Source organism: Lithobates pipiens, unplaced genomic scaffold (genome assembly GCF_037356315.1).
Source record: "Lithobates pipiens isolate NorthernLeopardFrog02 unplaced genomic scaffold, aLitPip1_a1.2 Scaffold_8, whole genome shotgun sequence".
NCBI classification, from domain to species: domain Eukaryota; kingdom Metazoa; phylum Chordata; class Amphibia; order Anura; family Ranidae; genus Lithobates; species Lithobates pipiens.
The window spans coordinates 319,254,605-319,267,522 of record NW_027507903.1 but is presented as its reverse complement, the minus strand read 5'-3'; the positions used below and the strand labels follow the sequence as shown (position 1 = coordinate 319,267,522).

Sequence of the window (12,918 nt, the reverse complement as noted above, 5' to 3'; positions counted from 1 at the left end):
GCAGTCCTCTATATTTAAACCTGTTTCTTTGTTCTCTGGCTGAGTGTGTGTTGGAGTTTTGCAGGAGTGGAGAGGAGTGCTGAGTTTTGTGCCAGTTTTTTTGAAAAATGAATGCAAATATGGGTAGTTTGCTTGCAATGCTCATTTTGCTGATGATGAGGATGAAGAGAAGAAGAGCGATCCAGAGTAGGCGACGTCCTCGTCGTTACTGGGTCCATCCCCTAACGTCTCAGCGCCTATCGATCGGCTACTTTGCCCTCATGTTCGGTGAGCTGAGGACTCATGGGGACAAGTTCCACAATTACACCAGGATGTCGGTGGCATGCTTCGATGAGCTGTTGGGACTTGTTAGAGGACGCCTGACCAGAACCACGACCAATATGCGAAGAAGCATTAGTCCAGAAGAACGGCTGTTACTTACGTTAAGGTAGGTTTTCCATATGTTGAACAAATGCTTAAATTCATGTACATGCAGGCTTAGGCAATATTGGCAATAGTGTGTGTGTATGTATGTATGTATATGTATATGTATATATATATATATATATATATATATATATATATAGATGAATCTATAACCTAATCTATATCACAACAGCGATTTTTCGCACATTACTCCCATTACCATTATTTTTTATCCTTGAAAACTATCTATCGTGCCTTGCACAGTCAGTTTTATTTTTTGCAAATAGGAAACATCATCAAATTTCAGTAGTTTCTCATTATGTAGGTGAGCTCTGAACACAAAGGCAGAGTTTTGCATTAACAAGCAAGGTACCACCAAATAATATTTTGTACTAGACCAACCCACCACCAGGCTTCCTGTTTGGATGCCAGCACCTACTACCAGAGCCGAGGGATTTATCTTTGGGCTGCAATGTGTTAAAAGTCATCAGCTTATATAGATGCTGATGTTTATTTGTTACCATGTAGAACTCCATATGTATATTGATTTTTTTTTAAATTTTATTTATTTTACTATATTTTATATTTTCTGAATTGTTATCAATTTTGTATTGCAGATACCTTGCCACTGGTGCCAGTTTCACCTCCCTCCATCATCAATTTCTGATGGGAATTTCCACCGTATCCACCATTGTGCATGATACCTGTTACGTCATCTGGGAAGAACTGAGAACATCAGTCATGCCGGAGCCAACATCCAGTCTGTGGGAGGAAATAGCGGAGGAATTTTGGGAGAAGACCAACTTCCCAAACTGCATTGGGGCATTAGATGGGAAACACATCCGGCTCATCAAGCCTCCAAAATCCGGTTCCCGCTTTTTCAATTATAAGAAATACTTTTCTATTGTGCTTCTGGGACTCAGCGATGCAAATATGAAGTTCATCGCTGTGGATGTTGGAGCGTATGGGAGTTCTGGAGATTCGAGAATTTTCAGAAATTCCATAATGGGGCGGCGTTTTCAACATGGCGAATTTCAGGTGCCACAGTCAAGGCCTCTCCCTGGTACTACTGGACCAGATCTTCCACTTGTAGTGCTGGGAGATGAGGCATTTGCCTTATCCACGCGCCTGCTAAGGCCCTATACCAGGCATGGTCTCACTGCCAGGAGGCGAATTTTTAACTATAGACTCAGCAGAGCTCGAAGAATGGTGGAGTGCGCATTTGGCATTTGCGCTGCCAAATGGCGTGTTTTGATGACAGCCATGCATCTGGAAGTTGAGCATGCCGTCAATGTGGTTCTAGCGAGTTGTGTTCTCCACAATTTTTTGAGGGGTAAGGAGATCGTGGCCACCGAAACCCCTGTTTATGAGGAACCCATAGGTCCTGTTACTGGCACTCGTCCAAGTAATCAGGCCCTACAAGTCCGTGAACATTTCACTGATTATTTTTTGAGTGAAGATGGACAGCTGCCATGGCAATTGGACTATGTATAAATTTTTAACCATTGTTGCATGTTTTTTTCATCACATATTTCAGGTTTTTGTGTCAGTTTTCACGTTTGCCTTAAATAAAGTAGTCGACAATTTTCAACAATTTAAATTGTTTTTATTTCTATCTTTTGCAATGCACAGGGCGTATTTAAAAAATTGAAAAACATTACAAAAACATTGAATGCTTGCAAGTATAGAAAAATGTTTTTTAATTACTTTGGAATATATATATATAAAATCTCCTTTTAGTTTCAAGTATTGAATTTCAAGTGCAACAGATAACGAGTACACAAAATATCCCCCACTACCCCCCAAAAAAAAAAAAGGTTACAGTATTCCTGCACTGCACAGGGTGTATAAAAAAAATAGAACAACCTTACAAAAACATTGAATGCTTGCAAGTATAGAAAAATGTTTTTTAATTCCTTTGGAATATATATATATAAAATCTCCTTTTAGTTTCAAGTATTGAATTTCAAGTGCAACAGATAACGAGTCCACAAAATATCCCCCACTACCCCACAAAAAAAAAAAGGTTACAGTATTCCTGCACTGCACAGGGTGTATAAAAAAAATAGAAAAACCTTACAAAAACATTGAATGCTTGCAAGTATAGAAAAATGTTTTTTAATTCCTTTGGAATATATATATATATATATATATATATATATATATATATATATATATATATATAGAGATATATATAGAGAGATATATATAGAGATCTATATATATATATATATATAGAGATATATATATATATATATATATATATATATATATATATATATATATATATATAAAATCTCCTTTTAGTTTAAAGTATTGAATTTCAAGTGCAACAGATAACGAGTCCACAAAATATCCCCCACTACCCCCCGTAAAAAAAAAAAAAGGTTACAGTATTCCTGAAGTGCTGTCAGGCCCCTTTCACACAGGGCAGATCAGTAATGATCCGTCCCGTGAAGATCCGCTTGGTCGGCAGGGATTGTTCCATTGTCCCCACTGAGCCGGTGGCAGACAGGGCTGTCCCGGCACACTGTGCCCTGTGAGCTCTCTGTTCTCTTCTATGGGGATCGGAAGAGCACGTACCATCTGTCCGTGTAGATCCAATCCGCTCTGCAGATGGCTAGAAAAATTGGATTTCCCTCCGTCTACAGAATCGGACAATTGCGGTGGCACCCGATATCGTCCGCCTCCGCAACAGTCCGATTCTGCAGACGGAGTAAAAACCTATTCTATCCGTCTGCAGAGCCGATCGGATGGACACAGACAGACAGTCCGTGCTCGTCCGATCACCATAGAGGAGAGTGGAGAGCTGACAGGGCGGTCCCTGCACAGTGTGCGGAGACCGCCCTGTCCGCAGCCGGCTCAGCGGGGACAACGGAGCAATCCCGCTGAGCGAGCGGATCATCACGGGGCAGATCATTACTGATCCGCCCCGTGTGAAAGGGGCCAAAGATGGGCACTGAGTGCGGTAAACAGTTCTGAAATATTTGGCTAGATGGAGAAAGTGCAAAAGATGTCGCCATGTACACTCCACTGTGTAGATGGGGTAATCTCCCACTGGGCCAAGTCTCTCAACCTAAACAATGCTAGCACCCAATCAGAAAGTTCAGGTATTGTGAGAGCAAGTGGGGCCAAGTAGCAACATGTATAAGCTTGGGACAGTGGGAGATTCTTCTGTGCGTACAGTTCAGTGTACATGGAGGAATCTGGGGTTTGTTGTAAACATTAGTTCGTGTAGGTAAAACATTAAAGTAGTGTAGGTAAAACATTAAGTAACATTACACAACAAGAAAAATACAACCGTCATATCACTGCCATAGGAATACTATAAGTTTTCATATATTGAATAATTAGGGTTACGCAGGGAAGAATGGCTTGGTTCACTGCCAACATCTATGGGTGATCCTGAATGGGAAGATGAGGGTGAAGACACTGGGTGTGGCTGCACATGCATCCTTTGGTAACCAGGATTAGACGGGTAAGATGTATACAGTGGTGGGGGTCCTACATAAGGGTTAATGGCAGATGTTGTGTCATGGCACTGCTGACTGGGCATTGGTCTACTGAAAGACCCACTAGGTGAATTAAAACCCATAGCCCATGGCTGAAATTTAGGATATGGGCGTTGCTCTTTGCAAGCGGACACAATATACGTTAAATAGGCATGTATATCACCCCTGACCTCAGTGCGCTTATCTGCAGGAATCTCCCTGATTACACAAAGCAACATTCTTAAAAACATAACATCGGGGTCTGAGATGTTGAGGAATTCATCATCTTTTGCCTGGTTTTGTGATTGGTTTCTCATTTCTTCAATGATACGGTTGAAATATTCCTCAAAAGGTGTCTCTTGTTGAGTACGTGTTCGACGGGTGGTAGTAGTAGACCGGACTCTCCTATCTGGATTTGCCTGCAATATTATAATATATAGATTATGCATCTGATACTGAGGTCACACTGAACAGCATATGATGGCTTGCACAAATATTGCAGCACCTGTTTAGAATAGATCACACACAGGTACTTGTTTTGTTGCAAAAACCTGATCTCACTGAAGACCTCCAAAGCCAGAAGAACAAGTCACACCTTGCCCAAAAAACAAGTCGTTGTTGTTTCTACAACATTTGTGCCAACACCAGTTGCCTTTTCAAAATGTAACGTCTTTTGTGGACAGAAATTGTGACATTTTTAAAATACATACCGCAGGTTCTTGAGTGGATGGATGATATTCTTGGGATGACACTGTTTCTGTGGTTTCTTGACTGGTGTCAGCGTCTCCTGATGGTGATGGCGACGAACTTTCGCGCCTTGCGCTTGCTCTCACAGGGACACTTGACACAGTTCTAGGTAACAATAAAGATTACACGTTTAAAAAAAAAGTGAACATGAATATGCCAAATCGCTAAGTAAAATAAATGGATATACTTACGTGCGCATCTCAGTGGTGCGCCTCAAAAAAGACAAAGCCTCTGCATGGGGGTTAGGCCTGCGACGAGTTGAGGGTGCTCCGCTTCTCTCCGCAGCCTTCTCTTCGTTGACTTCTTTTTTGTAACGGTCGCGCAGGGACCTCCAACGTGTATAAACCTCCTTTCCTGCAATATATAAAAAAACATACAATGGCCTGGTCATTAGGGGGTAAAATCTTTACTAGGATGCATGTGTACCCTGCTGCATAGACACAACAAACCTTGCACTCACCTCGGTTATCCTGTTCAGTTGCAGACATCTCGTCCCAGTTCGGTGTGACATATTTGTATACTTCTTCCCACTTTGCTCTCTTCAGCACTCGGTCTGCATATCCTGGGCATTCTGAGTCCCATAACTCTGGTCGGGCTTGCACCAGTGCGATGATGGCCTCGTGTGAGATGTCTCTTGCCGCCATGCTGTCTTCTCCCCTTTCATCCCTCTCAACTTCCTGTGTCATTTCCCAGGTACACCTGCTGTATAGGATGTGCTTCCGGGTTTTTTTTTTCTTCTTTCACGCTGCTGGCCGCAATTGACACAAAAGACTGCGATTACCTGCGGTTATGTGCTTATAGCTGCGCTACATCGCACCTGGACGCATACAATTCTATTTTTTCTATTCGCACCGAACCGCATGTAACGAAATCGCCGCTAAACGCTGTGTGTGAATGGGGCCATAGGAAAGCATTGTGTGCTTTTAGCTGCGGTAGAAATGAAGAAAATCCGCAGCTAAAAGCACCATTCTATCCGCCCGTGTGAAAGGGGCCTTAGTGTGTCTTTAGTTTCTATTCTGAGCACATTCTGAGTAATTGCTGGAGCTAGCCATACTATGATTTTTTTTGATCTGATGTTGATCTGTAAAGATCTGCACAGGTTTTTGAATATAGCTTTCTATGATCTGTAAGATGTCATTTGAATTGAGTCATTCTCTGCCAATTCTGCTGAGATTGTAAGTTATAGCTATTTCACCACAACTGGATTAGTTATAGAGATCACACTTGCAAAGCTGAGAATGGGGAAGCAGAACAGTCAACCTGATATTTACGAAATATTGACTTATTTATAAATGATATATATGCTTGTGAAAAAAAAGAAGTGTTTTAAACAGCACAACAGGGGCATGGATTGTGGTGTAGCCTGTTTTTTAAAAGGGCTTAAGACACCAGATTTTTGTGTCTAAAGACTCCCTAGGTGAAAATCAGACCCTGACAGAACAATACTTACTACCGCAATGATCAGACAATAAGACCATGGACAGAAATGTTCTTAGTTGACAAATATCAACCCACATAACTAACTGCTGTATGTCAATGCACATTGCAATGCTTCTTATTATGAATATGAATACACATCATATATGGGGCACTATTCCTCCAGCTACTGACCTCAGGCACTATATATTTTTTTAAATTCCCAATGACCACTAACCAAGCCTGAACCACAATTTACTCTCAATGACGCTGAAACATTTTGTTCTCCTGCTGGCCACAATCCAGCCCCTTTAAAGTTTGAAGGACAGCAAACTGGCCTTTAGAAAGTTTGTTTACAAAGATCCCTGTCCTAGGGCAGAGGGAGTTATGGTTAAAATGTGTTCCACATCCTAGAGTTTCATTTAAATTTTTTTTCAGTAAGTGTACCACTTCTAATAATACAATACTGGCAAACTTAAAAAAAAAAAAAAACTATAATGTTCAGTTTCCATTAATGTTTTTAGTCTCTGTTAAATTACATTTCATTTGAGAATATTCCACCCACATAATAGAACTGTAAACTTCAACATGCTTGTTCTGTACCAACGGGGCATAGAATTTATATAGATTGTTCCTTTACCATTTTCTGTGGACTTTTATATTTAGTTCACATGTTGCCATCTAGTGACCTTTTGTGGTTTTCTTATTTTGCCTTATGTTATGACATACTTCCTGTGTATGTAATGCTCCACCCTTCTTCCTGTTATTGTACTTCCTTTGTCAAAGCCACATGTAGCAGGGCACATGTATTCTGCATTGTGAGCTACAGACAATATAATCTTTTGACCTCATAAATACTACAACTTATTCATCTGTTTGTATCCTGTCATCTGCTGTAACCTGATGTTAAGAATAAAAGCATCTTGTGGATGGAATCAGTATTTAGTGAGTTCAAGCTATCTGATGAGGATTGTCCTCAATGATTAAATCTTATACAGGCCAGGCATAGAGGTCTCACAAGCATAGCTCCCAACTGTCCCTGATTTTGAGGGACTGTCCCTGATTTAGAGAAATGTCCCTCTGTCCCTCATTCCTCCTCATTTGTCCCTAATTTTTATCTGATCTGTATAGATGTATATAAAATGCCCTTTTTATCTATCAAAAAGTGTTTTCCAGCGCTAAACCTTTCATCTGATTTCTAAATTGCTGCATTTGTAAATTTCAAAAGCCAATATAAAGGAATAGTAGTGGTAAAAAAAAGCACTTGTGAGTTTATTTAATCTTGTTTCTTGTACAATTCTCCTTTAAGGGGAACTGGCAAGGGGTGTGTCCTATGCTTGCATACTTTTGCTGATAGGTGTCCCTCATTCTCATCTCAAAAAGTTGGGAGGTATGCTCACAAGGGATGAATCACTTCACAACAATCAGAGTCAGAATAATGCAAATGCATGGACACCATAGTAACAGCAAAATGTCAGAATCGTACTCCTGCCATTAGACCTTTTATGTTCTGCATTCCATATAATCACTATAGTACTGGATACTGACCTGTGGCTGCAACATTATGCTTAAAGCTGTAAAGTTGTATCCTACAATAAATAAAAAAAATTCTAAATAAAAAAAAGATAAATAAAAACCTATCCATAGTGACATTATTCTCATGAAGGAAACAAGGACGGGCCATAGATTATGCACTTTATTTTCCTTCCATCCAGGTGGAAGAAAAGAAAATTACTTGATTCATCCATCAACAAAGTCAGCCCTACCGCAACACTATTGTGTTCTGCCGGTGTTGTGTCGAATACTGTCCCCCGTTGGATAGTGTCCACCTTGTACTGAGCTTGCGTAGTACGGAGGACAAGGAGACACCGAAGGTCTCCGAAGATGAACGGCATCTGCGCACTGAGTCCAGGTTCAAGCCCCACCATCCAAGTGGACATAGAGTTAGAACAAAAAATTGCAGAGCGCAGCAAGGCCATGCTCAAAGCGTGGTGAGCATGGCGAGCCCGCAAGGGGCCCTGTTACTAAGTGCTACCGTTTGTCCACTTGGATGGTGGGGCTTGAACGCAGGTGCCGTTCATCTTCGAATACTTTCAGAGTCTCCTTGTCACAGGCGCAGCACTTGTGCAGTACGATGGGGGGACAGTTTTTGGCAGAACACCGGCAGGGAGCTTTTCCTGCCGGCAGAACACAATTATTAGTGTTGCCAGCTATAGCCGGTGGCACTAATCATTAAAAACCTGACAGACTGGTTGTACACAAATCATCGATAGATTGATTTGTGTACAACCACAGTGTCCATACATAGATCAAAATGTAATCTGTGTATGGCTGGCTTAAGACTTTAAGAAATAGGAAGTACAATGGCCCTTGTTCATATGAAAAGTCTCAAAGTACATTTCAGAATGTCATTCAAAAATACTTTAAATTTTTGTTTGCTTTAGCATTGGATTTTGGTATGAGTGTGATTTCCCAGACAAAAAGCATATTTACTGTTAGAAATTTGTTCATTTGAAAAAAAAAATCCATACCGCTCCTTCAAATTTTCATGTCACTGCAAAAATTAATGGTAATTTGACCCTTACTAACAAAAAATAAAATGAACAATAACAAAAGAAAAGTTTTCAAACTAAATTCTTCTCGTGTATAGCCAGTGTACAGGATGCCGGGGATAGGTCTTGGACAGAAAGTATATTTTCCCACTATTTGGGTTGTGGTCCCTTTTAAAGAGGATGGTTTGAAGTAAATTTTGAAGTACTCAGTGGTTCTCACCGTTACAGGGTGCGGGGTTCAGGGGTAGTCTGGTTGAAGAGGAGAGGACTGATTTTCAGTACTCTCTGGATTGGTAAATCCTCATTAGGGATCATACAGGGGTTTGACCTTTGGTGTGAGATGGAACCTCCAATCCCAGATTAAAGGGACTTTAGTCCTGAACGGGTTAACCCTTCTGCATGTGAGTCCAGAAAAGGAACTGTAGCAATATGGACTACAAGCATAAAGCACCATACCTTCTAGCATTTCAAAGTATCGTCTGTCCCTTTAGTGATCAATGTATCCAGTGACATCATATCTGTCTGCCAAATAAAAGGATTGTGAGATGAATAGCCCTTCCATCAGATAATTGCTTTGCACGATTGTGTGGCAGGACTACATATCCCAGGGATCTTTTCTGCCATCTGAAGATTGCTGAGAGTATCTATAGAAGCAGCAGAAGCCTGTGTGGAGCTCTCTTCCTCCTGGGCCTGACGCAAGACAGACCTCTCTGTGCAATAGGGAGAGAGAGGTCGCGACCTACCACACAGAGTATTACTTTCCAACCCGTGGACTGAGGGGCTATTGATGTTCGCTATTGGACATCCTTTCCAGCACCACTCCGGTCGCCTACCAGTTGGAGTGTGGCAAGCTTCACATCGGCAGATCACAACAGCGGATCTGCTGCACGAGTGTCGCTACATGAGTTCCTGTTTAGGAGACATTGGTGCGATCTCGTTGTTGGTGAGAGGGAAAATTGACCTTTATCCATTCTTTGTCACAATTACATTGAGACACTTTGCACAGACATCTTTGCTCCAAGAATACATTATTGCATCATTTGAACACTATGCTCAGACATCTTTAGCTTTCCTCACAACAAGAAATCTACGATTCCCACTACATCCAAACGGATTACAGTTAACAAGCTTTTTTTAGTTATTGCTATTACTTATAGAAAGGCCCCTATATTACTCTTCTCTAGACCCGCTCTCCCTTCCTAGGATAGTGTGTAGGCTGGCCAGGTTCCATCTTTTATAGTGTGGTAGTATAAGCAGTTAACTGAAACATCCGCCTAGGGGGTAACATTATCTCAAAAGTAAGTGTGCATATACATATATATAGTATTGTCGTTGTTATAATATTGTCTTCTGTCTTTCGGAGGAATTCTTTTGCTGAGTTGTCGCTGTTACCTAGAACTCAGCACATCTTTTACCTCCTCTTTGTGACAACTTCCCCTTTTCGTCGGAACCCAGAGTGTCAGGTGGGTTGGAAAGTTCACCAGTTCATGGTAGTGCAGATGAACGGGTAATTTGAAGCAGTCCTCAAGGGGGGCATTCTACAGAACTGTCAGGGAAGTGCTGGTCATAGTATAAATAGCTCTGAGGCTCATACAGATGCAAAAGCACACATGCATGAGTAAACTTGAGCACAAATGCACCCACCGCTGATACTGGTGCCAGTTGGGCTAGTTAAACTCAGCAGCTGTACTAGTTAGTGCTGTCTGATTTACAGCATTCCTGTGTACCTGTGCCAAATTCTGTTTTAACGCCTGTGTTTGATCTGGCTTGTCTTGATCATGTTTGATCTTCTCCTGCCCTGACCTCGGCTTGTGTTGGACTCCACTTTGCCTCCTGCTCTTTTCCCTGCTTATGACGTTGGCCTCGGTCTGTACCTCAACCATTCTCCTGTCTGCTATTTTTGTCTAATCTGACTGTCTGCTACTGACCTGACTTGCCTAACCATGCATCCTGTCTTGTCCTTCCTGCCCAGCATCTCCTGATCAGAACTCTACTTACCTGGTCTTTGCCGGGCATTCACCATCTAATTGCGCATCAGCCTGCTTGCACCAGCAGCCAGTCATCTGCCAGCCAAGCAACTGCCAGCCTACCATCTGCCAGCTTGTGTCTGCTGCTTCTGTTGCCATCAGCTGTCTTGGTTATCAGATCCACCCCTGGCTGAGCACCAGCCACCTACTTGTGCAGTCTTCTGGATAGCCCAAAGGCACTTGCACCTCACTGAGCTCTTGCAACCACTGTCCCACCACCAGTGGTCCCTGGGCCGGAGCTGTTATGGAGGCCTCCCTCTTCACATCAGGCTCAACAATCAGGTATGTGACAGGAACAGAAAACAGCCAGCTTCTGTTGGTGAGGCAGTGTGAAGCATTACACACTTAGAAGTGGTAGACTGCTTATGACTGAAACGACTAAGCTGCTGGTGATCTGGCCTTTGGAATGCCTGGAACAAGTGGGGACTTTAACTCTGCATGGGACTAGGTTTAGAGGACAGTGGGCCATATCTATATTAGGTAGTGATGGACTATTTTGCTTGCTGAAGTTAAGCTATTTTTTCTGTTCACCTGTAAAAGGACTGTTTGCTTTTACTAATGTACTTGGCTGATGATCTTGGGCTCCTCAGGGTTTAAAAATCCTCACACTCCGTGAAACCTTTTAGCCTCAATCTTACTTCCAAATTGGACTTGGATGGCTCTTCCTCTGTCTACACAGATGGAAGAGTAGCAGGCTGGGTCCGTTTTGGAGGTAAGATCCCCGTATTATGGCTAAAGGGAAGTATAAAATCAGGCTATCTTTGCTAAGTATGTTTTGGAACTTGTATTAAAGGACAACTTCACTAAAAGAGAATCTATTTCTGGAGGTGATAGGTTACTGTATTTTTCAAATCAACATATCTCTTTTCTTTGCACTACTGAACATGATTGAGTATAGTAACAGGAAAAATACTTTTCAAGTTTGTAGTCTGTAAACTAGAAACTCAGAACTACTATATATGCATTGATTTTTAAGATATAAACAGCCTTTATACACAAAACCTCTTTATGTTTCTTATTTTAGTGTGACTATATTTGTAATGTTTGTTTCAAATAAAATCTTTGCTTGCAGCTGGTTTGAAATATATGGTCCACCTTAACAATGTCTTGTTATTCCATGGGTTTGGCCAAAAAGAAATATTTGCTTCTGGGTGTTAGTACTGGACTGAAATCATAAGTATACGGGTCCATGCCTAAATCGTAAGGAAGTCATAGGAATGGGAAAATCATTATACTGAATGTCTACCAGAGACACATTGTATACTTTTATAAGATACACTGCTCTGCCTTATTGGCAGGTAAAATTGTCATTTTCAGTATGGTAATCTTTTTGACTTTACGATTTTTGGCATCCAGAACACATTTTTGAATCATGCTTTATGGATTAAAAATGTACAAATCATATGAATGTTGAAAACACATGGTGAAGTGACATTGTTGAGGAGAACAGGCTCTCATTACTGCAAAAAATACTGCTTAAGAAACACCCTGTGGATGTCTTTTGCCAGATGAATCTAGACCAAGAGCTGACCCATTTCACTTTATCTTGTGGGTAAAATTACTTTTAGTTCCAACCCCTGTACTAAAACTGTCGGGTTTACATAGAACATTGCTTGATTCTTATGACAAATACTTGAAACAACCGAAAAAGGGGCACTAAGACAAAGTAGAGAACAGAATTATTATATTGTGCACTTTTAGGAGCAAAATGCATTAAAATGCATACATTTTAATGCAAGCATTGATGCTTGTTAATGAACATTTTGATGTATTGTGCATTTTTATTGTGCTCAGAAGTGTATTTGCATGCATTTTGTATGTTTTGCATGCATTTATGCCTCGTTCACAGGGGCTTTGTTTCTGTATAGTGTGAATGGGCTTTGTTTTTATTCCAAGTGTGGAGTGCAGGCAGCCCATTGAAGTCTATTAGGATGTGCGGCTGCATGCACACAATTGCTCATTCTAATGTAACAGGAGGATGAGTGACAGCTTATCGTGATATCTCTCTTTAGCATGTCACTCACTCATCCATCATTTGTGATGGTCTCATGTTTTGGAGGTTTGTCCCTGGAAATGTTGTCCTTGGACACCAAACAGTGTTATGCCCTGTTGGACTTTGTGATGGAAAATGTGCGATTGGATCGTGTTGTCGGAAAATACGATCGTGTGTGGGCTCCATATGACTTTTTCCGTCAGAATTTCCAACACACAAAGTTTGAGAGCCGGATCTAAAATTTTCCGACAACAAAATCTGATCGTTTAAATTCTGATCGCGTGTAG

The 12,918-nt window shown here is 41.2% G+C and overlaps 1 protein-coding gene across 1 annotated transcript; it reads right to left on the bottom strand.

Annotated features, from left to right (window-relative positions):
• Positions 1 to 2,044: 2,044 nt before the first annotated feature.
• On the bottom strand, positions 2,045 to 5,637 carry LOC143963276 (uncharacterized). Its single transcript, XM_077472839.1, has 4 exons — positions 5,104 to 5,637; positions 4,835 to 4,997; positions 4,607 to 4,748; positions 2,045 to 4,315 (listed from the first exon to the last, which is right to left on the bottom strand). The coding sequence occupies exons 1-4, from the start codon at positions 5,327 to 5,329 to the stop codon at positions 3,731 to 3,733; spliced, it is 1,116 nt and encodes a 371-aa protein (XP_077328965.1). The 5' UTR covers positions 5,330 to 5,637; the 3' UTR covers positions 2,045 to 3,730.
• Positions 5,638 to 12,918: the final 7,281 nt, after the last annotated feature.

Bases quoted from the DNA above. Each gene is read 5' to 3' on its own strand.
- LOC143963276 (XM_077472839.1), bottom strand. From the start codon at position 5,329: ATGACACAGGAAGTTGAGAGGGATGAAAGGGGAGAAGACAGCATGGCG. The intron at 4,998-5,103 runs GTGAGTGCAAGG...TATATATTGCAG, and splicing joins AACTGAACAGGATAACCGAG to GAAAGGAGGTTTATACACGT. The intron at 4,749-4,834 runs GTAAGTATATCC...ATTGTTACCTAG, and splicing joins CGCACCACTGAGATGCGCAC to AACTGTGTCAAGTGTCCCTG.